Source organism: Hyaena hyaena, unplaced genomic scaffold (assembly GCF_003009895.1).
Source record: "Hyaena hyaena isolate Hyena2069 unplaced genomic scaffold, ASM300989v1 scaffold_19, whole genome shotgun sequence".
Classification (NCBI taxonomy): domain Eukaryota; kingdom Metazoa; phylum Chordata; class Mammalia; order Carnivora; family Hyaenidae; genus Hyaena; species Hyaena hyaena.
Window position 1 is genome coordinate 56,901 of NW_024080651.1, and position 26,812 is coordinate 83,712.

The window sequence follows — 26,812 nt, forward strand, 5'->3', positions numbered from 1 at the left end:
TCAGAACACTAAGTGTTCAGGCATGGTTAGTCATAAAGCCACCGTAACAAATTTCAAAGGTGAATTGCAAGACAAAACCCTCACAGTCCATTTTACTTCCTGGAAAATAGAAGGGTCATGTTCAGTCAGTGGTAGTATTGCCAAAAGCATGCACCACTCTGAATCTCCATGTCTGACCAAGAATGATTATAATTCAAAACTGTGCATCTAGGAAAGTATCTCAGAAGTACAGCTTAAAAAAGAAAAAGATTCACAAATGGTGGCTTTCAACAGGTCACCAGGCTCTCTTCTGTTGGTCACAGGTAAAAGAGACGGCTTGCCAGGGAATAGTGTGGTTCCTGGTGGATACTCTGGCCCACAAGGTAAGCCAGTTTATGGGCATAGTGACAAGGAGCAGGAACTCGAATGACACCCTTTAGCAGAAAGAAGAACAAAAAAAAATTTTTAAACCTTCTCTCTACTTCCCCTAAATGTAACTTTTCAGAGATACCAATCCAAAGGTTCAGAAAGTATAGATTCAATTTTGAACAATTTTACAGATCTACAGGAAAATCCATATTGAAAGAAGTACTTACTGACAAATTATAATACATGTGGCATAGTCTGTAAGTTAGACACTGTATTCCATCTGGGGTGAAGTGAACCGTGTCATGGATGACATTATAATGAGTAGGAGTGACAGTACCATCTTTCACAGACTGACTCACGATAAAAAAGTCATACCTGGAATTACAGAACACAGGAATACAGCAGATCAGCTTATTTTCAGAAGAAAAAAAAAAAACCCAAATGTAGCAGACCTAGTATCTGATGTGACACAATGGACAGAAATCCATTCTATGGACAAGAGTTTCCTTTACATTTGGAAGCCCGCCTGACTGTTGAGCAATGATTTGGTATATGTGCTGCCGAAGCGAGCACGTTGAGCAATGATTTGGGAAAGCAAGTCTACAGAGGGCAGCGGGACCACTGATACAAGTAAACAAGGGATAATGCTCTCATGAGTTCTACAAAAAGCATTTGTGCTAATGCCCAGATGCAGAAACTTGAAATTGGCATGTTGGATATGATTGTAGGGACACGGAGTTCAGAGTTCCAGGACACCTTCTGTCTCTCCCTAGGAAATCACCAGAATCCATTCAAAGTCCCCAATGATAGAAATGGCAAGGTTCATCAACTTCTTGTAGATAATGGGTTTTTACGTGTACTATGTTCTGCTTGGCATGGATCCTACTTTCCGTTTGCTTCTCTCTTCATTCCTTTCCTGCCTTCTCCTAGATTGATCGATGTTTGTCCTTCCTTAATCTTACTATGTTGCTCCCTGTCTGATGGTATGAAAGTCCGGTTTCAACTCCCATCCAGGGTTCTGCATAATTCTCTCCTTTTGCAGAATGGATGAGTCTCCACTTGACCAGGAGTCCTGCCGTCCTTCCCAGCACATGAGGAATCTCAGAATGCTAAGCATATTTAAATTCTAGAAGACAACTGAAGACAGAAACCTCTATAATCCCATGTGTATCTGTTTATATAATTTTTTAACCATCTTTAGGTCAATTCTTTCTCCTCTAACCCATGCAAACCTTTTTTTTAGAAGAAAAAAATAAAAATTTCTGTTTGAATAAAAGGGAACCTTTATTTAAACAAATAAATAAAATGGTGGCTTACCACTGCCTCTTGGTCACCCCCACATCAATAACCGTTCCTGGAAGTGGATTTTGAAGTCTTCCGTGATACTCAGCAAAAAATCTGGTGTTTATTCGTTTCTTTACCACAACGACAGTTAGTCGGACCCTTAAAAGTTATGATTGGTAAGTCAGGCAGAGAAGGACAGATACCATATGTTTGCACATACAGGTGGATTAGGAGGAACTTAACAGCAGACCATGGGGGAGGAAAAGGGGAAAATTAGTTGGCGAGAGGGAGGGAGGCAAACCATGAGAGACTCATGAATGCTGAGAACAAACTGAGGACTGATGGGAGTCGGGGGGAGGGGAAGGGGGGTGATGGGCATGGAGGAGGGCACTTGTGGGGATGAGCACTGGGTGTTATATGGAAACCAACTTGACAATAAACTATTTTTTTTAAAAAAAGTTATGATTGGTGTCACTAGATGTACTCTTGTAATCTCAGAAGCATTCAGAGGATTGAAACACCACACAGACAGGATTCATTAAGAAGAATCTGCAAAAGGCCGCTCCCCACACATCCCAACTTTACTGTCCTAGTTCTGTGTGCCCAACTCAAGCAGTAAAAGAGGCTCCTATTCACAGCCACCCACATCATAGGGGGAGGAACTTCCTCACAAGGCCAGGACTCCTTCTACCTATGCTGGACATCAGGCTTTGCTCACAAACAGATGAGGCCAGAGGAGGCAGTTGGGAGGAATTCCCTACCCCTAGGACCTACACAACTCCAGGATAAAGTAGTTGCATAAACACAAGCCATCGACCAGCTATGTTCATGGATTTTAAGGAGTATCTGAGGTTGACAAGCCTCCACTACATGAAGGGTGGCAGGGAAATTAGAAAAAAAGGAAAGTTCATAGGGGTTTAAAAGGAAGAACACAATCTGGAATGTTCTAGTTCTGCTCTGAACTCTTGACTTGGGTGTGGAGTAGAAAGTCAAAGAATGAAGGGTCATGGGTTTTCTCCCCGCCGAGGGACTGATGCCTCTGGGTCATGCTCTTGCTCTCTTAATTCACACGTCCTAATTGTTACAGATTCCTTTCAATGACTGAAACTGTAGGGTTTACAAAATCTGCACTTTACAACTTATATACTTAGACTCATCGCCGTAAACAGATTTTAAGGAGGACCGAATCTGTGGTACTTCGTGTTCAATCAATGCTTGAAGCTGACCATCCCCCACTCCATCCCGATACACAATGATGGATTGTGGCAGAAATAGATTATGTTTATACCAGAGCTTCAGGGCAGCTGAAAGGAAATTAGAAACACAGGTAAATAAACTGGCCACCACTATTTATAACAGCTTCTAGGTTCAGTTCCTCCTGACACTTTCACTGCTTTTAGGCCTTCAGGCTAGCCCAGGGTTTCTCAAAAGCACCACTACTGAAGTTCTGAACCAGGTTATTCTTTGTGGTGGTGATGGTAGGGTTGTTGCTGTCTCCTGCAGCATCCCTGGTCTCCACCCACTAACTAGATGCCAGTAGCACATTCCAGTTGTGACAACCAAGAGTGTCTTTAGTTATTGCCAAGAATCTCCTAGGGGACAATCTCTCCACTAATGGACAACAACTATATACAACTATAAACTCAGGCACTTAACCTCCAGGGGACACTGACCTTCCAAGCAGGCTCTCAGCCCATTCACAAGCTCTTGCCCTGCTTCTTGGAAGACACACTGAGAGAACCACCTGTTTGGAGAAAAATAAGCCATTAGTTGGGGAAACAAGATTCTTAAAATTTCATCATTTTGATTCTGAGTTAATCTAGGACCTCCAAAAAAAAATCACTATTGGTAGCTGAGGATCCAATTAAGGATCCATTCTTTTATTTTCCTGCAGAGATCGAAGCATTCACCTCTTCTGGTATCTTAGGCATTTAATAAAATTCTGAATGCATGCAGATAGTGACATAGAATGGAAGCATTCAATATTGCTGCAAATTATACATTTGATGTACATGACTACTGCTACGTCACCCACTGGTGGACACCACAAAATAGACTATATTCCTGGGGATTCCCATTTCTAGGATGATGTCTTAAGCAATGGTTTATCACAATCTGCTTTGAAGGAGTAGTATGCTTTGGAATGGTAATAGCTACCTGACCGCATCCCAATAGATCAATATTTGTCTCAGGGTTATTTTTTTTCTTTTGTAAATATTTTGAGAGAGAGACAGAGAGACAGAGACAGAGAGATAATCCTAGTCAAGCTCCACATTCACAAACCGTGAGCTAATGACCTGAGCCAAGATTAAGAGTCAGACAGTTAACCAAGTGAGCCCCTTCCCCCCCCCTTCCCCCCCCCCCCCCCCCGCCCCGCCCAGGCACCTCTGGTCTCTGGTCTCAGGTTTCTATTCCCTGCATTTTAACTACTTCAAAGTATTACAATGATCTGACATGATGCAATGTATTTGTTTGTCTGCCTCTTTTTCAGAATTTACACTTCACAAGAGGTTATACTTTTTGGCACTACCTTTACACTGCTCTTTTATCAGCAGTTGAGCACAGCAAGTGCTCAAAAAGCTCTATGAACCAGGGACAGCTGGGTGGCTCGGTCAGTTGAGATTCTGATTTAGTTTTGGCTCAAATCATGATCTTACAGTTTATGGTTTCAAGCCCCACGCCAGACTCTGCACTGACAGCACACAGTCTGCTTGGGATTCTCTCTCCTTCTCTCTCTCTGCCCCTCCCCTGCTCCTTGCTCTCTCAAAAAATTTTTTTAAAAATCTATGAACTGAATGAAAGCTTAATTTCCTCCCCATTATTTTCAAATTCCCCTTCCTTGCAAAAAAGGAAAAAAAAAAAGCAAAACAATGTTAGTATATGGAAATAGAGTATGACTGGAAAAAAAATGGTCATTTATGAAAATAAAGTTGGATCCTCCTTAAAAGAAAACTCTTAAGCTGCCCTATTTGTCATAATTTGTTAAGCAGCTATAGAAAAATAATACAGAGCCTTCCACACCAAATGTTTTGGGAGCATAGCCTTGCCAGAAGAGGAGCAGTACAAGATGGCAAGAACACATTGTCCGTGGACCTTGTTAACAAGCTTTAGTTATGCCCACTCTCCTGCTTGTCCACAGCCAGCTGCCAATGAAACCATGTCTGCCAGAGCTCACTCACTGTGTTAATTCCTGATTGACACTGGACACGAAGCCTGCAATGGACTTCCGCCGATTTACAATATCATGGAAACAGTCGATACCAATGAACATTGCATTCCGTAACTGAAATGTTTGAGAAGGGAGTCAGTTGAGTTAGAACACAATACGAGCAAAATTAAATAATTACATTTTAAAGAGAGTCAAATAGTCTTAATGAATTCAATTAAACACAACTGAAATAAAGTGAATGCAAAGAAATCCAACATACTCCTGTTTCCACCTTCCAGAGGGCTCCTCCCATCTTGCAGTTCATCTGCTGGGCAATCTTTGTAGCAATGGTCATCAGTGTCTGGGGTTTGTCTAAGGTCCGTGCCACCACACACTGGCTTGGGATGGGGCAATTGACACACAGGTATTTTTTTATGCCATCATACAGGTCTTTCCTGTCACTGGACAGCACACAAAGGACCTTGAAAGAAAGCAAAAATGAAACTGTCCAAGATGCAACCACAGTGATAGGAGAAATGGACACCACAACAAGGAAGATATTTAGGTGGAGCACTGATAAAGCAGAATCTGTTTATTCAATAGCTGATCTGTGAAAGGTCTGGAATCCTGTTACATTAAATAATTGTAAAGGTGAGTGTATGGAAGAAAGTCTGGGAGCCAGGCACAAGCAATATGCATCGATTGCTTGAACTTGCAAAGTCTGTACATTCTGGTTATTCCATTTCTAGGAGTTTATCATGAAGTTATAAAGGAAGGGTAAAAAACACTGATTAAAATGTACCATTCTCAGGATAGTCACCACTTACAGGTAGATACTATGTGAGACGCACTTGCCAAGCATCTCAACTCAGTTAATTCTTCAACAACCTACTGAGATAAATACTAGTATCCCCATTTTATCCCCAAGCAAACAGGCTCAGGAGTTAATGGGAACCACCCGATTCACAGGCAGCAGAGCAAGGTTTCCTACACGTGCTTGGACCTCCATCAGAACACAGAGCCATGAGGAAGAGTTTTTACTGCTTGCTAGCTTTTGACTATGGGAAAACCATCAATATATTATTTTTACCATGATGATGTTTTTAGGAAGATGTTTTTTGGCAAACATCCTTTATTAGATTAGGGGAAATTTTTAATGTTTATTTTTTAGAGAGACAGCAAGGGAGAGGCAGAAAGGGGGAGACACAGAATCCAAAACTCTGAGCTCCAAGCTCTGAGCTGTCAGCACAAACCCAGTGTAGGGCTCAAACTCATGAACTGTGAGATCATGACCTGAGCCGAAGTCAAATGCTTAACCAACTGAGCCACCCAGGCACCCCAGAAAATTCTTATTCTAGATTAGAGTTTTTCTTTTCATGTGGAAGAAACGTGGAATTCTATCAAATGCATCATCTGCATTTTTTTTCAGTTGCAACCATTTTTCCTATAATTCACAATACTAACCAGATAGTTACTTCTCTTTTTCTAAAAATTGCACTTCAAGGTTTCAGGTTTACTAGCACCCCCTGGACCCTGGTGTTCTCCTAATATTTCTTTAGCCTCCAAGGTATCTTAATTATAACTCACCTTGTTCTTAATGTTGTCAAGCCTCCTTCAGACTCTTTTCTTCAAACTTGACAAGAAGTTCTAATATCCTTGGCTTTAGATTTGTTGTTCTGTTTAGTTTCTGCTCTTTGTTATTTATATCATCCTACCTTATTTTGGTTCATTCTGTTCTTAGTGCATTAAAATTCAGATTTCATTCCCAATACATTCATCAAGGGCCACAGGAGTCCCCTGTTGTTATTAGTTTGTTGTTTTATACAGGTTTTGATACATACTGCTTATATGGTCTGTTATTTTTTTAACTTCCATTAATACTATTCTTTTTTAAATAAAAGGTGTTATTTTGAGAAGGAGAGTGTGTGGAAGAGGCAGAGAGAGTGCGAGAATCCCAAGTAGGCCCTGCACAGTCAGCATGGAGCCCGATGCGGAGTTCGAACTCACAAACCTGGAGATCATGACCTGAGCCAAAATCAATTGGATGCTTAACCAACTGAGCCATCCAGGTGCCCTTCCATTGGTATTATTCTAATGTAATTGCTACTTACAAGTAATTCTTTGGTTTTTAAATGTATGTGGTTTAATGATTTCTACTTGCAATGGACTGTGGTCACTGTGTGTGTTTGATAGGAATGTCAGTCCTTCGTTATTGGTTTAAGATTTCTCCATGTCCATTGGGATCACTTAAGTATAAAAGCTAAACTAACTTACTGATATGCTTTTGAAAAGCACCTATTCTTTTGGGTACAGATTACACATACACACACCTTTCCCTCTTTTTATATATATGTATCTATTAGCTGGTCAGTAAGTCAAGCTTTTAAATACAAGTTTAAAATCTTCTAGATTCTCATGTTTAAAGTAATGACTTCTGAGTTTTCTGAGAGTGGTCAGCTAACATCATCTCCTACAATTTCAGCTTCTAGAATAGCATGGACCCGTCTCCTCCTGAGAAGAGCTGTTCAAGCTGATGAAAACATAAGGGAATGCCTATTTAGGGCTCAGCCAGTTTAACAAGGCCATAAAGAGTTACAGAGTTAAGATAGGAGAGAAGTAGAGAGATGATCCCAACAACTGGGGATGCTTTCTCCCAAAATGTTTGCCCACCCCAGTGAACATGGCTGAAAGGTCAGAGACTATGAATAGACTGCCTCAGAGAGAGAAGAACAGAAATTGAAGGCAATGCCTCGTCAAGAAAAGGGTACTGGGGATAGATTTTGAGAGTCTACCACTCAAAACTAAACAGATGAACTTTAGAACACTACAGATTAAGGCATGAAGCCACGTGAATGTTCAAGCTGATAGTTGTATCAGTGTACAAACCCACTTTTGGAAAAGTGATAAGTAGCATCTAATGACAAGGGACCATTCTACTCCCAGGTAATTCGCCAACAGAAATGTATGCACAAAAGACACATACTAAAGTATGCATAACAGTACTCTAGATCACAGCAAAGCTAAAGACAGCCCAAATGTCCGTCAACAATTGAATGGGTTAAGTGAAAAACAGGATACTACATAGAACAAGAGAGCAAACCACAACTTTATCCCACTAAAGGTGAAGCTCAAGGTTGAACAAAAGAAAAACAGACCAAAAAGACTATGTAGGGGCACCTGGGTGGCTCAGTTGGTTAAGCATGACTTCAGTGCAGATCATGGTCTCATAGTTCAGGAGTTCAAGCCTTGTGACAGGCTCTGTGCTGACAGCTCAGAGCCAGGAGCCTGCTTCAGACTCTGTCTCCCTCTCTCTCTGCCCCTCCCCCACTGACACACTCTCTCAAAAATAAACAAACAAAAAAGGACCATATATACGTTGAACTCTTTTGGGGCAAATTTCAAAAACATTCAACACGAAGCAGTCGGAGGGTGGGTGGGTAGTAGTTGCATTAGGAGGACTGAGCATTAGAAAGAAACAGTGCATCTCACAGGAGGGTAAAAGATCATATAATCCATTAAGTGAGAATCCAGAAGTCCGTGTTTACATAAATACATACTGACACAAGTTGAGAAGAATGGAAAAGTCTTCCTAATAGAAAAACAACAAACACAGAAGAGAGGTCGAAAGCATAAAAAGCACCGACTGGGAAGCTCCATAATAAGCACTATTTCAGGCACAAATCATCAATGGACCCCAAAACTGGGGAGTGAAACTTCACTGAGAAACAGGAAATGTGCATGGTCTCAAAATATCTTCTCCCAGTTAGCTAATCAATTACAAAGGCGGGGGGAGATAATCTCTTTAAAAATGGGGTAATCTACCAGACCTCCTCTTGAATCAAGTGATCCAAATTAAAATTACAAGTCAACATCACATGCTCCCAGACATGAGGAATTGAGAACAAGATGGTGTTGCTTCTGTGGTAATTCTGCAAGAGCACCTGATCGGACTCCAGCAACAAAGAAACAGGCAAACTCATACTGACGACTGTTCTACAAAATAACTGGTCAGCGCACTTCCAGAACATCAAGGCCATCAATCTCAGAGGCAGACCAAAGAAAATTTGCAGATTAAAAGTAGACTAAAAAGGCATGGTCATTAGATGCCTCAGGTGACTTGGGGCACCTGGATGGCTCAGTCAGTTAAATGTCCGATTTGTGATTTTGATTCAGGTCATGATCTCACAGTTTGTGGGATCAAACCCTATGTCAGGCTCTGCGCTGGCAGTGAGGGGCCTGCTTGAGATTCTCTTTCACCCTATGTCAGGCTCTGCGCTGGCAGTGAGGGGCCTGCTTGAGATTCTCTTTCTCTCTGCCCCTCCCCCACTTGTGTTCTCTCTCGAAAATAAACACATTAGGGGCGCCTGGGTGGCTTAGTCGGTTAAGCGTCCAACTTTCGCTTAGGTCATGATCTCGCGGTTCGTGGGTTCGAGCCCCGTGTCGGGCTCTGTGCTGACTGCCAGCTCAGAGCCTGGAGCCTGTTTCAGTCTGTGACTCCCTCTCTCTCTGACCCTCCCCTGCTCACGCTGTCTCTCTCTCTCTCCTAGAAATAAACATTAAAAAAAAAAAAAGAAAATAAACACATTAATTTAAAACAATAAAATAAAATTCTTAGATGCCTCATGTGACCCTAGAAGGACCCAATTCTATAAAGGGGATGGTTGGTAGAATCTAAATTAGGCAGGTAGATGGATGAATGCCTCAGGAAAACACACATGTTGTGAATAATGACACATGCATAAATGGACATACGTGTATATGTTATGTACATAAGGAGAGAGAAAGAATGATTTGAAGACAAGGAGGTAGGTAGATGGAAAGAAGAGAGAGACGACGATTATATGAAGGTGTTAAAATGTATTATTTGTGGAATCCAGATGATGGCTGTAGAAAGATTAGTACTGTCTTTGCAACTCTTCCTGTAGATCTGAAATTGCATTAATATATAAAGTTAAAAGAAATAACCTTTTAAGTATTCAGGAAAACAGAAACTGGAACTTTCAGGTTGTTGTGTAATGGTTATTTTGAGAAGGAACACAGACTCTCTGTTTAAAATAATGAGAGGGGAAGGGGGGTGGTGGGCATGGAGGAGGGCACTTGTGGGGATGAGCACTGGGTGTTATATGGAAACCAACTTGACAAACTATTTTAAAAACAAACACAAACAAATAAGATAATGAGGACCATGTTCCCAGTTGGCATTTTTACTACAAATGTTTAATTTTCAGGAACAAGTCATTATGGGCAAGATGACTGTATTCCATTTTTATTCTTTTAGCCTTAAATTATTAACACAATCCTAGATTGGTTTCCTTCCTGTAAAAAAACAAAACCAAACAAAATCCCCATAGCTTGAACACTTATTTCCGGTTTCTGCCTTATTCTTCCAAATCACACATTTATAGGAATCTAATTATTCAAACATTTCTGCTTCCTCATCATGCCTGGTTTAAAACAGTGAGCTATAAGCTGTTATCTGTATACATCATAAAGAAAATATATTCCCAAACTATCTGCAAATTATTGGTAGTGTTACTACCAGTCCATATTGCATATCTGTGAGGTTAACATTTTACTTTAGATATAATATGTGGCTTGATGTTTTCTGACCCCCCACATAGCTTTGAAATTTGTTAGCCACATGGCATCACTCCTGTTCACATACATGAATTCCCCCTCTATTCTCAATCTATGGAGATTTCCATTTGCACTTAAAGACAATTTTGCACATAATTGTCAGTCTTTATGTTATGTCATCCCCCAACTGTGTAAAGTGCATAAAAAGGATTGTAGACATGTCCCCCCCAACCCCATCTGACAGAATACCTTTAAGTATTGAAGGGGGTACTTTGAGTAAAAGAAGATATGGTTCCAAAAAAGCAAAGCTAGGACAAATGACTAAAAGTGGGACAAGATCCCATTCAAGGGATAAAGATATCTTTTTAAGACATCCCTACAGATAAAAAGGCAGTCTTGAGCTTTTCAGGCTGTTGCTAAATGAGCAAAGAAATTCCTGTTAAGAGGATTCAAACAACTACACCAAGGTTCTTCAACTCTGATTCTAACAGAAACGTGATGCTTTGGCTGATTCTCAGTGAAGGCTTCCAACTGAGGATCTAAGGCTACAACACCAAAGAACAGAACAAAACACAGCCCTCAATCATGGAACAGGAAGCAATACACAAAATTTAAGTACAATAGGATTTCAAAAATAAGAGAATGTGTATGGCTCTTACAAGGTAGGCTTCAGAGTAGCCTAAAAGTCTCCTTAGTAGAAACTAAAAAAAGTCTACCCTTTCTGTAAGAGACAATAGGAGAAACATCCTGGTTTCATGATCAAGAAACAAAAATCCCTTTAGAGATTATCCTGAAGGAGGAAGAAGAATACAAGATGGATTAGGGGAAAGAACCCCAGGAGCCAACAAAAAAGCTGCCTTAGTAATTTAGATACAACATAATTACAACTTAATCTAAGACACTGGATGGGGAAAAGGTCGGGAAAAGTCCTCAGGAAAATACCAAGCATAGGAAACATATACTGGACAAGAGAGAGATCATAGCCTTCACAGGTACAACTAGGGTTGGAGTCAGGGTGAATGTGATTACTATAATCCACCTTACTTTACATTTATATGGTGGTTTTCAGTTCACAAGATTTTTTATTTTTTCATTTTTTAATGTTTATTTTGAAAGAGAGAGAGAGAAAGAGAGAGAGAGAGAAAACACAAACAAGTGGGGGATGGGACAGAGAACAAGAGGGAGAGAGAGAATTCCAAGCAGGCTCCAAGCTGTCAGGGTAGAGCCCAACATGGGGTTCAATTCCATGAACCATGAGATGATAATCTAAGCTGAAACCAAGGGTCAGATGCTTAACTGAATAAGCCATCCAGGAGCCCCTGTGAAAGTTTAAAAAAAAAAAAAATTCCAAGTCCTCAAGCCTGAAAGAATTAGCATAACATGGTAACATTACCTAGAGGCTAAAACCCAAAAATTGTATTCAGCTACATGAGAGGACTAAATTTACATTTGTTGGCTAGTTTTGCAAACCACTGGCAACATTTCAAATTCAAAAATATGTATGAATGTAGTTTTAGGACAATCACTAAGTAGTGTGCACATATATATAAAATAGACACTTACCATCTGTGTTTTGGATGACACATAGGTTTCTAAGACGGTTATATAGGATTGGACAGTATCATTTACTTCAAGCCTAGAAAATAAGTATACATCCTCTATATTCAAAAGGTAATAAATAGTAAACATGTAACATGCAGCCAATGAAATGATATAAAATAAAACAAGATACAATGTTAAGTCAGATTCTTCAGTTGAAAGTTTGTTCTTAAAAATAAGTTCAATTTTTGGCTTCCTCAATATGTATCCCAATAGCCACAAGCAATATATCACAAAAGCCTATTTTAATACCTGTTGACTAGAATAGACTTTTTTGTTTACAAACTTTCATTTTGATGAAGTGACTGATTCCTAAAGATTCCACTTTTATTTATTTTATTTTTTTTAAAAATTTTTATAGTTTGTTGTCAAGTTGGTTTCCATATAACACCCAGTGCTCATCCCAACAAGTACCCTCCTCCATGCCCATCACCCCCCTTCCACTTTTAGATTGCTAACAACTGATTTTTAAATCAGATGTAATTTCTGTACTTCTTACATTTTTGCCTCTCTCATAGCTATGCCCATGGTAGGTGTGACTTTCCGTAAGCTCTGTAGCAAGGAACAGGCTGCTCCATAATTTCTCCTAGGATATAGTACTAGCCAATAATCTAGTGACTTCACATTGAGTAAAGGCCCACTTCTGGTTTCTTTTGACCAATCTGCAAATTGTGGATGAGAGTTGAACTAGAAGAGAATTCCAAGACACGTATAAAACTTCATTAAAAAATATATCAAAGAGCCCTTCCGTTGTAAATATGTGCTACTTCCTGTTGAAACATTGCAATTTTAAACTTCAGTCATGACTGAATTAAGATAGAGGTTAGTAATATTGTAATTCCATCATGGGTCATTCTGGATTGTTTTGATTCTAGGTAATTGACTCTTAAGGATGCATTTGGAAGATGATTTTGCCATGAGAAATGTCCACAGTACTAATAAAGATAAAACACAGTTTACTATATGCCAAGCACATTACATGCATTCTCACTGAACGTCTGCTTGCTCTCTCACAAAGGACAGAGGACCCAAGAAGAGAAAGCAATCTCAGTTATTGACCTTAGTTCCACTGCATTATTATTCATCTGACCCCAAATAACTAAATGAATAACTGAAACATGACCACTTTGAAATGGTCTTACCGCTCTGCTTCCTTGAAGAATTCTTACTTCTTTCATAATTCTTCCTGAGAAGGACAAGAAGTCTGAATCAAATTTCAAATCCCAGAGTTGAAGTTCCCTTTGTGCAGTCTTATGTCTGAAAGTTAAAATTTACACAAGATCAGTCCAAAGAAAATAAGCAAAAGTGAGGATCCATTTATAAAATTCTTCTCTAAAGACGCCTTTTATTTGTCCTCTGTGCTGACATGGTACAAAGAAGGTCCCTGGTACCCTGAAATCATGAGTTCTTCTCTCTCACATTTGTGCAGGGTCTTAGGATCTTTCTATCATTCTCCCCCCTCCAGACTTCTAACTTTGCATTGTCAGGAAAAAAAAAAAAAAAGAAGAGAGTTGTTCTCCCCATGATATCATTTTCCTCCCAACTGTCACTTTTTCATTGGAGAAACTGAGATGTCAAGGATTCTACGCATTCTCAACTTCAAGACATACACGCACATGCACACAGAAAAATAACACTTACCTTTGTACAATATTAATGAATCTTTGTAATTCATGCTGCCTTTTTTCTGGATCCAATCTTGTATGCATAGCCAAGTCTCTCATCACTCTGTAGTCTTTACGCATTTCATCTGTTAGACCTTTACAAAAAAATTAAAAAGATATAGCTAAACAAGCAAGAATAGATTTACATGAGACAAGCCTTGATGGTTGTATCTGGAAGAGGAAGAACCAGCAAGAGAATGCAGCTCTGGGTCATATGGAGTTTTATGAAAAGCCAGTACTTCTACATCATAACATCTGAGCCTTTAAAGAGGTGGTCTTCTCTGTAGTACCTGTCAGGTAGCATAGCTCAGGAACCAGCATTATAGGCTCATGGGGCGTGTCCTGTTGGCTCTTTTTCCATTTGCCTTTGCTGACCAAAAGTGGCTGAGTTAGGTCAGTGACCACTAGACCATGTTGCTGCTCGACAGAAACAAGAAAGAACACTGGTATAACTATCAGCGAAGCCTTAGCAAAGTCACATAAATAGGTACAGAAGAGCGTTTTGGGATCACCAACAGAGGCCTGAGGGTATGCTGGTGATACCGTTCCCCCAAGTTCAAGAATGCATTAAAGATACTCTTAATATTCTTAGTTTAGATGTCCACAGATGGCCTCTTTTTCCTCTGTCAACACACGTGGCCAAGAAGGGCGGGATTCTCAGACATATCGGGGTCATTGTACAATCCTTTCACTACATATGTGTAGACACATGACAGGCTCTTAGGATCTGTATTTCTGACTACAATACGGTCTTAAAAATTCCTTAAACACAATTGAGAACTTTCAAGAGGATTCCCAAACTAATGGCGGTTGGGGGTGGCAACAAACCCAGTAAACTTTTTAGAATTCTAATTCCACATCTATTCAGAACATGCCTCCTACATCCTTTCCCCTAAACTCTCAGTCCCTGCTTCCAGGAGGAAGAGCTATTTGCCAAGACAGCCTATCCCTGGGCTGCAATTTCTGTACCACAAAGGGTCTTTACTCTCCAACACAAAGCAATGATTCTTCATAGATCCTTCCATGCTAATCAGTGAGATCCTCATCAGTAATAAGTTAGCCACATGAATTCTGGTATTATCTGTCTGTTAAACATCCTGAGAATGTCAAAGGAGTTCCTACCTGGGACAAGACTTCAAACCCAGTGTTCATGGCTCCTTTTCCTCTTAAGCTGAACTATTACTTTTAATTCTCATGATCTCATTGCAGACTCTATGTTTTTCACCCTTAAAGTGGTCTTTAGTTATTTGAAAGACAGCTGGGATTCACCATTTCCCTGGTTCTAGAATCTTAAGGTCAGAGCTTGTGCAGGTATATACATGCATGTAGAATCATGGCATCATTTCAGGGCCTCATTTATCAAAGCCTTTGGATGAGCTATTCTTCCTGTTGAAAACTCTGGGAAATACACCTCATATTTTCCATAGCTGCCATGCAACATCCTTGAAGGGTCTCCTTCTCCATCAACTTCTGCACCTAAACAGGAGTTCTGTGGTTTCTCTTTGCATTATGATGAAATCTTTTTTGAAGGCCAGGATTGTACTTTCCTTCTAAGGGCTCATCTATGGATAACAGGATTTTTCTTTTTTTTTTTTTTAATGTTTATTTATTTATTTATTTATTTATGAATTATATTTTACTTTATTTTTTTATTTTATTTATTTATTTTTTTTTACAAATAGTTTATTGTCAAATTAGTTTCCACATAACACTCAGTGCTCATCCCCACAAGTGTCCTCCTCCATACCCATCCCCCTCCCACATCCATCAGTCCTCAGTTTTTGTCAGCATTCAAGAGTCTCTCATGGTTTGCCTCTCTCCCTTTCCCCCACGATTTCCGCCCTTCTCCCCCTTGTTCCTCCGTCAAGTTCCTCCTAATCCTCCTATACGTGCAAACATATGATATTTGTCCTTCTCTGCCTGACTTATTTCGCTCAGCATAACACCCTCAAGGTCCATCCACGTTGCTACACATGGCCAGATTTCATTGTTTCTCATTGCCATGTAGTATTCCATGGTATAGATAAACCACATCTTCTTGATCCATTCTTCTGTGGATGGACACTTAGGCTCTTTCCATGTTTTAGCTATTGTGGAGAGTGCTGCTATGAACATTGGGGTACATGTGCTCCTATGCCTCAGCATTTCTGTATCCCTTGGGTAAATTCCTAGCAGTGCTATTGCTGGGTCATAGGGGAGTTCTATTGTTAGTTTCCTGAGGAACCTCCACACTGTTTTCCAGAGGGGCTGTACCAGTTTACATTCCCACCAACAGTGTAGGAGGGTGCCCGTTTCTCCACATCCTCGTCAGCATCTAGAGTTCTCTGATTTGCTCATTTTAGCCACTCTGACTAGTGTGAGGTGGTATCTCAGTGTGGTTTTGATGTGTATTTCCCTGATGAGGAGGGATGCTGAGCATCGTTTCATGTGTCTGTTGGCCATCTGGATGTCCTCTTTGGAGAAGTGTCTGTTCATATCTTCTGCCCATGTCTTCACTGGGTTGTTTGTTTCTCGGGCGTGGAGTTTGGTGAGTTCCTTATAGATTCTGGATATTAACCCTTTATCTGATATGTCACTTGCAACTATCTTTTCCCATTCCGTTGGTTGCCTATTAATTTTCTGGGTTGTTTCCTTGGCTGTGCAGAAGCTTTTAATCTTGATGAGGTCCCAACCGTTTATTTTTGCTCTTGATTCCCTTGCTTTTGGGGATGTGTCAAGTAAGAAGTTGCTGCGGTGGAGGTCAAGGAGGTTGTTTCCTTCTTTCTCCTCTAGGGTGTTGATAGTTTCCTGTCTCACGTTCAGGTCCTTTATCCATTTTGAGTTTATTTTTGTTCATGGTGTGAGAAAATGATCTAGTTTCATTCTTCTGCATGTTGCTGTCCAATTCTCCCAACACCATCTGTTAAAAAGGCTGTCTTTTTTCCATTGGATATTCTTTCCTGCTTTGTCAAAGATCAGTTGGCTGTATACTTTTGGGTCCACTTCTGAGTTCTCAATTCGGATAACAGGATTTTTCTAGATCTCATGATAACTAAATTGCCATCTGTTATTAGACTGGAGTTCCCACCAGGGCATTCCAAGATGACCTGAGTCATTTCAAATATTTTAGCCCATCTGTCTTTTTCTCAAGTAAGCCTGCTGAAACCATGATCTTATGTTTCTTTTATATCCAAGGCTCCTGCCTATCAACTTGTGCCAAGAAGGTAGTTTATCTTCACGTGACAAACCATCGCTCTCAAATTATTCCCAAATCCACTGCTTTGTGATGCCAGAATGTGTGAACTATTACAACCTATATATATTTGAACTTCTACTACATGCTAGTCATGGTATAGGATAGAAGAGATATTTACAAGGAGCAAAACCAACATTGTCCTGCCCTGGTGGGACTCTGTCTATGGGGAGGGGAGCGATTCATAAAGTAACCACTCAGATACAGAATTACAAATTGGGATAGAGGCTATGAAATGCAAGGGCACAAACAGAACAGGGGGACTTCACAAAGGCCTGAGATTGCAGCTCAGTGTGGGGCAGATGTCCTCGGAATACCCAGCATGGCTTTTCTCAATCGATGACCTTTGAGGTCAAATTTGGAGAATGAACTAGCAAATATCAGCCTGATGCCTCCATTTGCCACCTCCATCAGAGCCTAAATCAATCCAATAATCCCCAGTCTCCTCAAACCAATTCCCCCACTGCAGTAAATGACATGGGCATCCACTTACTTCCTACCTCTCCCACCCTAATTCTAGTCACCATTATCATTGACCTAAAGTGACTTAGCCACCCCCTACTGGTGTCCCTGCCTCCCTTTTTACCCACACACAGCCCATTCCTTATATTTTATTTTACATCTGTGTGTCTAATTACATCACTTCATCCATTTGTATAATAACACTTGACAATAAAATAAATTTGTCTCAGCGGACAGAACTTTATACAGTGTGGCCCCCACCTCATCCTTTGATTTCATATCCTACAACCCAAGGATGTCCTACCCACAACGTTGGGTATTTTCTACCCAACACGTTTAGAACTACCATAGCCATTTCCAAGACCCACAGGAGAGGCTATATTGCAGCCATTCTAATTATGACATTGCTCTATATGTGAGGCATTTGAATGCATGGATAATAGATGTGTCAAGTTACAATTCCTTTAAGGAGAAATTTTATAATAGATTACATATATTTATATACATAGCTATATATAGATAGATGTTGCTATATATTAGTTATGACTTATAATCTAATATATAAGACTATATGTTGCACATATGTTAGGAGACATATTGACTGCATAATAAGAAAAAATGAGATGTAAATACATTGAAAGAAAAGAGATTTCATACCTCCTTGTAGTAGTCTACAAAGGTAATCTCCTCACCACCTGATTTCTTAAATGTACTTCTGGGAGTCTCCTCCCAATTAATAGCATCCACTCGATAGGTTCGGTTGTTATACCTGTGGAATAGTCACAACATACAGTATTATTCCTAACATATTCATGGCATGGGATCATGTAAGAATAGGTTCTAAATCCTACAAGTAATTGCAGGATATATACACTTTATTAAATTCATATACAATTTACCTATGTAAGGGTACAATCCAGTGGTCTTACTATATTTGCAGAGTCGTAAATCTTATACATTTGCGTACCCAACCTATTTCACTTGAATTGAATGATATATGTGACCTTTCCTGACAGCCTTTTTCCATTTAGTGTACTATTTTTCAAGGTTCATCCATGCTGTAGCATGTATTGGTACTTCATTCCTTTTTATTGCCAAATGATACACTATTCTATAGATACACATTTTTATTTATCCATTTATCAGTTGATGAACATTTGAATTGTTAACACCTTTGAGCTATAATGAGTAATGAGGTTTGGACATTCATGTATCAATCCTGGTGGACATAGGTTTCCATTTCTCTTGGGTATAAAACTAGGAATAAATTTTCTGGATCATATGGAAACACTATATTTAGCATATTGAGAAAGTGCCATACGGTTTCCCGAAGGGACCACACCACTTTACATTTCTACCAGCAGTGTTTGAGGGTTGGTTCCAACTTTTTCACATCCTTGCTAACATTTAATCTCTGCTTTTTCAAATTTAGCCATCTTAGGGAGTATGAAGTGGTATTTCACTGTGGTTTTACTTTGCATTTCCCTGATGGCCAATAATATTGTGCACTTTTTCATGTGATTATTAGTCACTTGTTTATTTCCTTTGGAGGCCTTTCTATTCAGAACCTTTGCTCATTTTTGAAAGTTGGGTTAAAAAAAGTAAATAAAAGGTTGTCATTTAATTATTAATTTGTAAGCATTTCTTACATATGTAGGTACAAGTTATTTAGGAGCTATGTGATTTGCACTTCTTTCATTCTGTCCCTTTCTTTCATTTTTTTTTGACTTTGAAGAAAGTTTTTAATTTGGTGAAGTCCATTTTATATTTTCCTTTTGTCATCCCTTCTCTGTTGGCATTTTATCTAATAAGGTTTTGCCTAGCCCAAAATCAAGAAAGTTTACTCCTGAGTTTTCTCCTAAGAATTTTATACTTTTAAGTCTTACATTTAGGTCTATTTTGAGTTAATTTTGGGGTTAAACTGGAGTTCATTTTGTATATTCTGTGAGGAAGGGCCAGGTGAATATCCAGTGGTCCCAGCAATGTTTGAGGAAAAGAGTATTTCTTCAAGTAAGCGTCTTGAAACTCTTGAAGATTAATAGACTATAAATGTGAGGGTTAACTCCAGGATTCTCAGTTCTATTCCATTGATTTTTAGGTCTATCCTCATACCAGTATCCCATTGTCCTGATTACTAGAGCTTTGTAGTAAGTTGAAATTGGGAAGCAGGAGTCCTCAACTTTACTCTTAAGATGATGCTGGGAAGCAAGAATAAAGTTGATGACTCCTAAGATGGTGCTGGCCAAGTAGCTCTACATCTATGCTTTTCAGCTTAAAATGTAGTCGAGAGGAAGATTAAAAGTAAAACACTTTCAAGTGGAAATTTACTAATAGATTATAATTAAGCCCTGATTTTAAAAAATAGATACAAAGCAAGAGAAAAGAAGAAATTTGGAAGGAGCATATTTTGTTACATGTGAAAGGGTTCAGAGCAGATGACTGATTGGCATCAGGAATTGCAAGAACAGCAAAGTCTACAACTGAAACGTATCTTTCTCTCATGCTGTATAGCCAGATGAGAAAAGGATGGATGGATTCTCACCATTTCCATGCTATTTCTTCTGAACTTTAACATTTAGTGATTCAAAAACTATAGGACCATGTCTTATGGAGGGAAAAAGTTCTCAAAGTGATTGGATAGGTTTTCAAAAAGTAGACTTACAGGATGCCTGGGTGGCTCAGTTGGTTACATGTCTGACTTGAGTTCAGGTCATGATCTCATGGTTCGTGGGTTCAAGCCCCGCATCAGGCTCTGTGCAGACCACGCAGAGCCTGGAGTCTGCTTCAGATTCTGTGTCTCCTCCTTTTGCCCTCCCCCCCTCAAAAATAAACATTAAAAAATTAAAAAACAGAAAAATGCAGACTTACTTTGTAAAAACAATTGATCCAACTAATTCTTTAGTAATGTCCTTAATATCTTTCCTTTGGGATTTGCTATCAACATGCATTATTAGATCGTAAGCAGTTTGCATTCGGAGCAGTTTATGGTTCACATCAGCACAGAGGGTAATGCTGGTTTCATACTCAAGAATAGAAGTAATATATCCAGGCCAGATTACCAGCCTGCAAATAGAATATGTCAGATGCGAGGGTCAAATCCAAGCTTTGAACAAAGAAGCAAGTGTCCCAGAGTTGGAACTTGGGGTCTAAAATTGGTGCTTAGAAGTCAAGCAGTTTCAATTTCTTATGTTTAGTTAGAATTGGTCTTTTGAAGAATTGGTCTACCTTTCCAATAGAGATTTACCTGATGTGCTAGTTAAAATGATTATTTTTGTTAAACCATTTTATTACCAATTATGGGCTCACACACCTATATCCACACACATAAATATGTATATATGTGAAAATATATGGGATATAGGTGTGTAAATTATAAACCTATATTATACACACATACATATGTGTAGATATAATTATTGAAAATATTTGAGAGAAATTTATTACTCAAGTTTTAGAGGATTATTTAGGCTTCTTACAAGATTTATATAACTACTGAATATCTCAAGGTTTATGCTTATCACTCTGGGATTTTAAGAGTGAATCTCTTCACTTCATTTCAAATTTACACTAAAGTGTTACTTAATCATTCATGACCAGTGGGTACCATTGAAAAGACCATCACTTAAGTTGAATGCTGACAAAAACTGAGGACTGATGGATGTGGGGGGGAGGGGGGGATGGGCATGAAGGAGGGCACTTTGGGGATGAGCACTGAGTGTTATGNGGGGATGGGCATGAAGGAGGGCACTTTGGGGATGAGCACTGAGTGTTATGTAGAAAGTAATTTGACAATAAACTATTTGTAAAAAAAAAAAAAAAAAAAAAAAAGAAAAGACCATCACTTATAAATCCTACTACTTCAAATGAGAGTAACTTTAAAAGCTTCTATGGTTAGGTCTGTAGAACATGAAACTTTCCACTGTATACTTATGATTGAGGAACTCCATGGCCTCATTCTCGTTGTAATAGTTGCGACCAACTTGCTTCAAATCCATCATCTTCAAAATTCTAGAAATTAGAAGAATAGATTTCGTTGAAACTGCAGTGAACATTATTAAGTGTTTAGTAACATACACGGGGATACACTAGGGGAAAGAAATCCATCAGTGACTTTTACAATTAACAGTAAGTGATACAAGTAAATGGCATTGTGAGGCAGATATTAAGGCCCTTTTAACTTCCATTTTCCCTTCCTTTACATAACATACAACAAAGGATCATGAGAAGGTCGTTAGAAGGTCCTTCATTCCCAGAAATGAACTGAAACCTTTTTTGCAGACTATGTGCCTCCAATTTTAATTTTGAATATTTGTGCATCACCATGAGTGTAGAACAGAAAACAAATGAGTATTTACTCCAGGGAGAAAGAGGCATAGCTGTGCACAGTTGACATCTGGCTCTCCCTAGACAGGGAGGAGGCATGGGATGTGGGGGTAGGCAGGGAAAACAACAATAAGCCACAGAACTCAAACACATCTAGGTGAGGTTCAAGTGCCATTTTATCTCAAAGATCCTTTGCCCTCTCAGCACATGAGGCATCAAGAACACAAAATTCTAGGACCAAACATCTATGTGCAGTGCCACTGACACACTAACATGCAACTAAATCTCAAGGAGGCTAAATCTTACAAACACACTTTCTAAAGAGAATGTTGTAATAACGTAAGCAGTCCACTGAGGTGGGTTTGAGTTCACTGCAGAATTCAATGGTGACCTTCACAATCTTGGTGCCCCACCGGCTGACCAGTTCGGTTTTCTGAGGTGAAGAAAAAACAAACAAAAAGGTCTAGTGCTCCTTCCAAGGAGAGTATGCTCATTACCGGACCACAAATCAACAGGTCACTTGGGTGTCCTCCAGGAGCAATCCTAACCCCCACAGATATATGCAGGTAGAAAATAGGATTTAGAAGACCAAAGTGAGGCATCAGAATTAAATATTTACAATCCCCCCCCCTTTTTTTTTTTTTAACTTAAACAAGATCCTGTAAATTATTCATTTGGAAAAACATAGAAGTTTATTGAAGTGGGGTGCCTGGATGGCTCAGTTGGTTAAGTGTCTGACTTCAGCTCAGGTCATAATCTCACAATTTGTGGGCTTGAGCCCCACATTGGGATTTGTACTGACAGCTCAGAGCCTAGAGCCAGCTTCAGATTCTGTGTCTCCCTCTCTCTCTGCCCCTTTTCTGTCTGTCTCTCCCAAAAACAAACATTTTAAAAGTTAAAAAAAAAAAAAAAAGTTTATTGAAGAGGGGCACCTGGGTGGCTCAGTCAGTTGAGCCTCTGACTCTTATTTTCAGCTCAGGTTAGGACTTCACAGTTCAGGAGTTTGAGCCCCACCTCAGACTGTGCTGAGCATGGAAACTGCTTAAGATTCTCTCTCTCTGTGGGGCACCTGGGTGGCTTAGTCAGTTAAGCGTCCGACTTTCGCTTGGGTCATGATCTCGCGGTTCGTGGGTTTGAGCCCCGCGTCGGGCTCTGTGCTGACTGCCAGCTCAGAGCCTGGAGCCTGTTTCAATCTGTGACTCCCCCTCTCTCTGACCCTCCCTTGTTCACGCTGTCTCTCTCTCCTAGAAATAAATTTAAAAAAAACATTAAAAAAAAAAAGATTCTCTCTCTCTGTCCCTCTCCCAATTGCTCTCTCTAGAAAAAAAAAAAATCAAATTAAGGAAATGAAATTGAATAAAATGTTAAGTCCTTCCAGTTTTTTCCCCCTCCAAAGTTTTGGAGCAAGAAATAAAAACTTATTCAATGTTTCATCAGCATTTGAGCCTTATTTCTCATTGAAAAGGTAAAACGTGTGTGTGTGTGTGTGTGTGTGTGTGTGTGTATCTTGAATTCATTTTAACCACTGAAATGAGGCATGAGGGAGGGTCAGGGATAACCAAACATGGCATATGGGTTTTATTATAAGTCTTATGGGCAAGAGATCTTCAAGACGTCTCCATAGACCATTGTATAAAGATGGTAGATTTTCTAGAATACAGGGAGAATGTGAGAGAAAGGAAGAATAAAGGTCAAGAAAATGTCTACTAATAGGAGTGCACGCGTGGCTCAGTTGGTTAAGCACCTGACTCTTGACTTCAGCTTAGGCCATGATCTTATGGTTTTTGGTTTGAGCCCTGTGGCTCCGCACAGTCAGTGCAGAGCCTATTTGGGATTCTCGGTCTCCCTCGCTCTCTGCCCCTCCCCTGCACATGCCTTCTCTCAAAAATAGGTAAATAAACTTAAAAAGAAAAGTCTAACATTACTGAACCTGCTTTTGTAGTCTATGAGGCAGTAATAAAGAGTTCCCATCAAATATGTGACATTCTCCAATTGTCTGTTTATGCTGGCAAAGCAAATCTGTACGAACTTTCCCATCTTCAATCTCTGGCATGTAATCAATGTTGTACTTATATGTGATGAGTTCAGGGCGAGAGATCACTCGGAAATGGTTGGTGAATATCTTTACCACTCTACCCTGTGTTCCTGCAAAAACCAAACCACATGTCAATAATGAAACAAGTTGACCAACTGCACTCAAAACAATGTAGACATCACGATCTTGAGAGCCAAAGTTAGGTTAAACAAAAGACATTAGCCACCAATAGCATGAACATTTACATACACCTGATGCCCAGAATATGTACCATCCATTTAGAGGAGTCCTCATACAAGCATACATTTACAGTTAAAATAGAAGATTAAAATATTAAATAACAATGACAAGAGATCAAAAGAAAACCTCTTGTAACACAAGGATTCCAAAAGGGAGGTGAGTGGGAAGCCACTGTTTGTAATAATGTTTAGCATTAAAAAAAAAAAAAAAAAAAGTCTCAGCACAACCAAAGAACTGGGTCATTTGGTCTTAGTTGCTATACAAGGAAAGGAAAAAATGGAGAGTATATCCAGGTCTCTAAAATAAGTCTTTATTTCTGCAAAGGTAGAGGTTATTACAAAATGAGAATGGGAGAGAATCTCCACTCACAGTGATGGGGTGAAGCTCTAAGACTCTCTTAAACACAAATGAACCCCAGTACAAGATCAACACAAACAATTCCCTAACACTGGGTTGTTAAATGCCAGCATACCTGTTGTGGAGTCTTTCACATGTTCTAAGTACTGTCGAGTGTTCACCACCTGGTCTTGAAAAATGGCTCCAAGTCCCCGTTTCCCCTTCAGTGACATTGCCTGCAATCCAGCCCCCAGCTGAAGTTCCTCTGCATAGAAACAAGCGCAAAAGCCATGAATTTTATATGATAAAAAATAGAAATGGAAACGCAAGCAAAGGACAATGTTAAGTAAAAGTTAAGTTGAGGTTGTTGGAGGTAGAAAAAAGGATTGTCAAAGGATCCAAACAAAAGTATTTCAGTAATGGATCACCAGAAAAGGGGAATGTTACCCAGATGCCTTTCCCAGCAAGTCCCCATTCCAGGTCAGTGGCTACCCTAGCACCACATTCATTGCTGCTATGGTATTTGCCTTGTTTCATCCATTATTTGTTCAGAGTGCAAGCTTCTTCAAATCAGAAACTTTGTACCTTCTCTACCTTCTTTATAGGCTAATCACCTGATACCACAGTGCCCTCTAGAGGGCATCAGAAAATGCTGACTGAATGAACAGTCCTTTAAAAAAAAAAAAAAAAAATCCATGAGAGGTTTGAGTGGCTTCAACGGGTTAAGCTCAGGACTCTTGGTTTCAGCTCAGGTCATAATTTCACAGTTCCTGAGTTTGAGCCCTGCATCAGGGTTCTGTGCTAACAGCACGGAGTCTGCTTGGGATTCTCTCTCTGCCCCTCCCTGTTCTTGCTCCCTCTCTCTCTCTAAATAAACAAACTAAAAACAATTATTTTAAAAATTCATGAAACTGGTTTTTGATGAAGAATAACTGATTGATTTTTTAAACAGCAAATGGGAAAGGCTCTCACGCTATTTATATCACATTGTAATATTCATTTAACTATTTTACAAGGTCAATATTTGGAGGATAGTGCAAGGCAATCTGTCAAATATTATGAAAGAAAACTCCACAAATGGGTAATATAGTCCATGCCTTGGGTGTAAAAACCTGTTTTCTTAAAAAAATGTTACTTCTGGAAGCTATTATTCCTAGCTTATGATGATCTTATAAGAAAATGGAGTCAGAATTTCTATGACAGAAAAATTTATTTTACACATACATTTTTAAATTATTTTTTATCAAACTCTCAACTAATTCCTGACACATCCAGCAATCAAACTTATCATATTCAAATTTTAGTGAAAGAAAACAGCAGGCATCATTCATTAGTACTTGCTCCATATGGTGTACTTTACATAAAATATTGATAACCCCTCAGATGTGACATAGATGATAAAATAGGGATCTTAATATTGTGTATTCATGCTTAGAACTTCATGTTATGGAGTCTGGATTTTGTCTCAGTTTATTATAAAAGTATCTACAACATAGGATACCAAAAGCAGAGGCAACAGGAGTAAAAATAGACAAGTGGGAATTCAAAGTAAAAAGTTTCTGTACATCAAATGAATTAATCAACAGAGTGAAAGGCAACTCATGGAATAGGAAAAAATATTTGCAAACCATGTATCTGATAAGGAGTTGATATCCAAAATATATAAGGAACTCCTGCAACTCAATAGCCAAAAAGCCCAATAACCCAATTTTTTAATGGGGAAAGGACTTGAATGGACATCTCTCCAAAGGTGACATATAAATGGCAAACAGACATATGAAAAGATATTCAAGGTCACTCAGAGAAGTGCAAATCAAAAACACAATGAGCTACCACTTCCCATCTGTAAGTATGGCTATTACACACACACACACACACACACACACACACACACACACACACACACGACATCCTCTCCTCCCCACCAAAAAAAGACAGCAAGTGTTAGTGAAGATGTGGAGAAATCTGAACCCTCGTAGAATACAAAATGGTACAGCTGCTATGGGAAACAGTATGGAGATTCCCCAAACACTGAAAAGTAGAACCACCAATCTAGCAATCCCACTTCTGGAGGGTTCTTTCAAAGAATTGAAATTAGCATCTTGAAGAGCTATGTTTGATGCAGCCCTATTAAAAATAACCAAGCCCTGGAAACAACCTAAATGCCCATCAATGAATGAATGGATAAAGTTAATATGGTATATGCACGCAATGGAATATTATTCAGCCTTAAAAGCTAAGGAAATCCTGCAAAAGGAGACGTAATCTTGAGGACATCATGCTAAGTGAAATAAGCCAGTCCTAGAGGGACAGATTCTGCATAATTCCACTAGTAGGAGACACCTAAAATAGTCAAAGTCACAGAAGCAGAGAGTAGAAGGGTGCAGTTTGGCGGGGGGGGGGGGGGGGGGGGGGGGGGGGGGGGGGGGGGAAGGGATGGGGAGTTGCTCATCAGGTGGAAAATTTCCCTTGTGCAAGTTCTAGATATCTGCCATATAACATTATGCCTACAGTTAACAGTACTGTATTGTACACTTAAAAATAGGTTACAGGGTAGATCTCCT

The 26,812-nt window shown here is 39.4% G+C and overlaps 1 protein-coding gene across 1 annotated transcript; it reads right to left on the bottom strand.

Annotated features, from left to right (window-relative positions):
- On the bottom strand, positions 1-24,481 carry PIWIL3 (piwi like RNA-mediated gene silencing 3). The gene is made up of 18 exons (XM_039225607.1): positions 24,385-24,481; positions 23,568-23,782; positions 21,952-22,070; positions 21,242-21,322; positions 20,183-20,377; positions 17,972-18,083; positions 13,911-14,037; positions 13,598-13,715; positions 13,099-13,213; positions 12,456-12,643; positions 11,921-11,993; positions 5,061-5,261; positions 4,812-4,915; positions 3,306-3,376; positions 2,786-2,936; positions 1,666-1,791; positions 576-723; positions 1-413 (listed from the first exon to the last, which is right to left on the bottom strand). The coding sequence occupies exons 1-18, from the start codon at positions 24,479-24,481 to the stop codon at positions 297-299; spliced, it is 2,358 nt and encodes a 785-aa protein (XP_039081538.1). The 3' UTR covers positions 1-296.
- Positions 24,482-26,812: the final 2,331 nt, after the last annotated feature.

Bases quoted from the DNA above. Each gene is read 5' to 3' on its own strand.
- PIWIL3 (XM_039225607.1), bottom strand. From the start codon at position 24,481: ATGTCACTGAAGGGGAAACGGGGACTTGGAGCCATTTTTCAAGACCAG. The intron at 2,937-3,305 runs GTCAGTGTCCCC...ATTTCCTTTCAG, and splicing joins GCTGAGAGCCTGCTTGGAAG to CTGCCCTGAAGCTCTGGTAT. The intron at 414-575 runs GTAAGTACTTCT...TTTCTGCTAAAG, and splicing joins ACATGTATTATAATTTGTCA to GGTGTCATTCGAGTTCCTGC.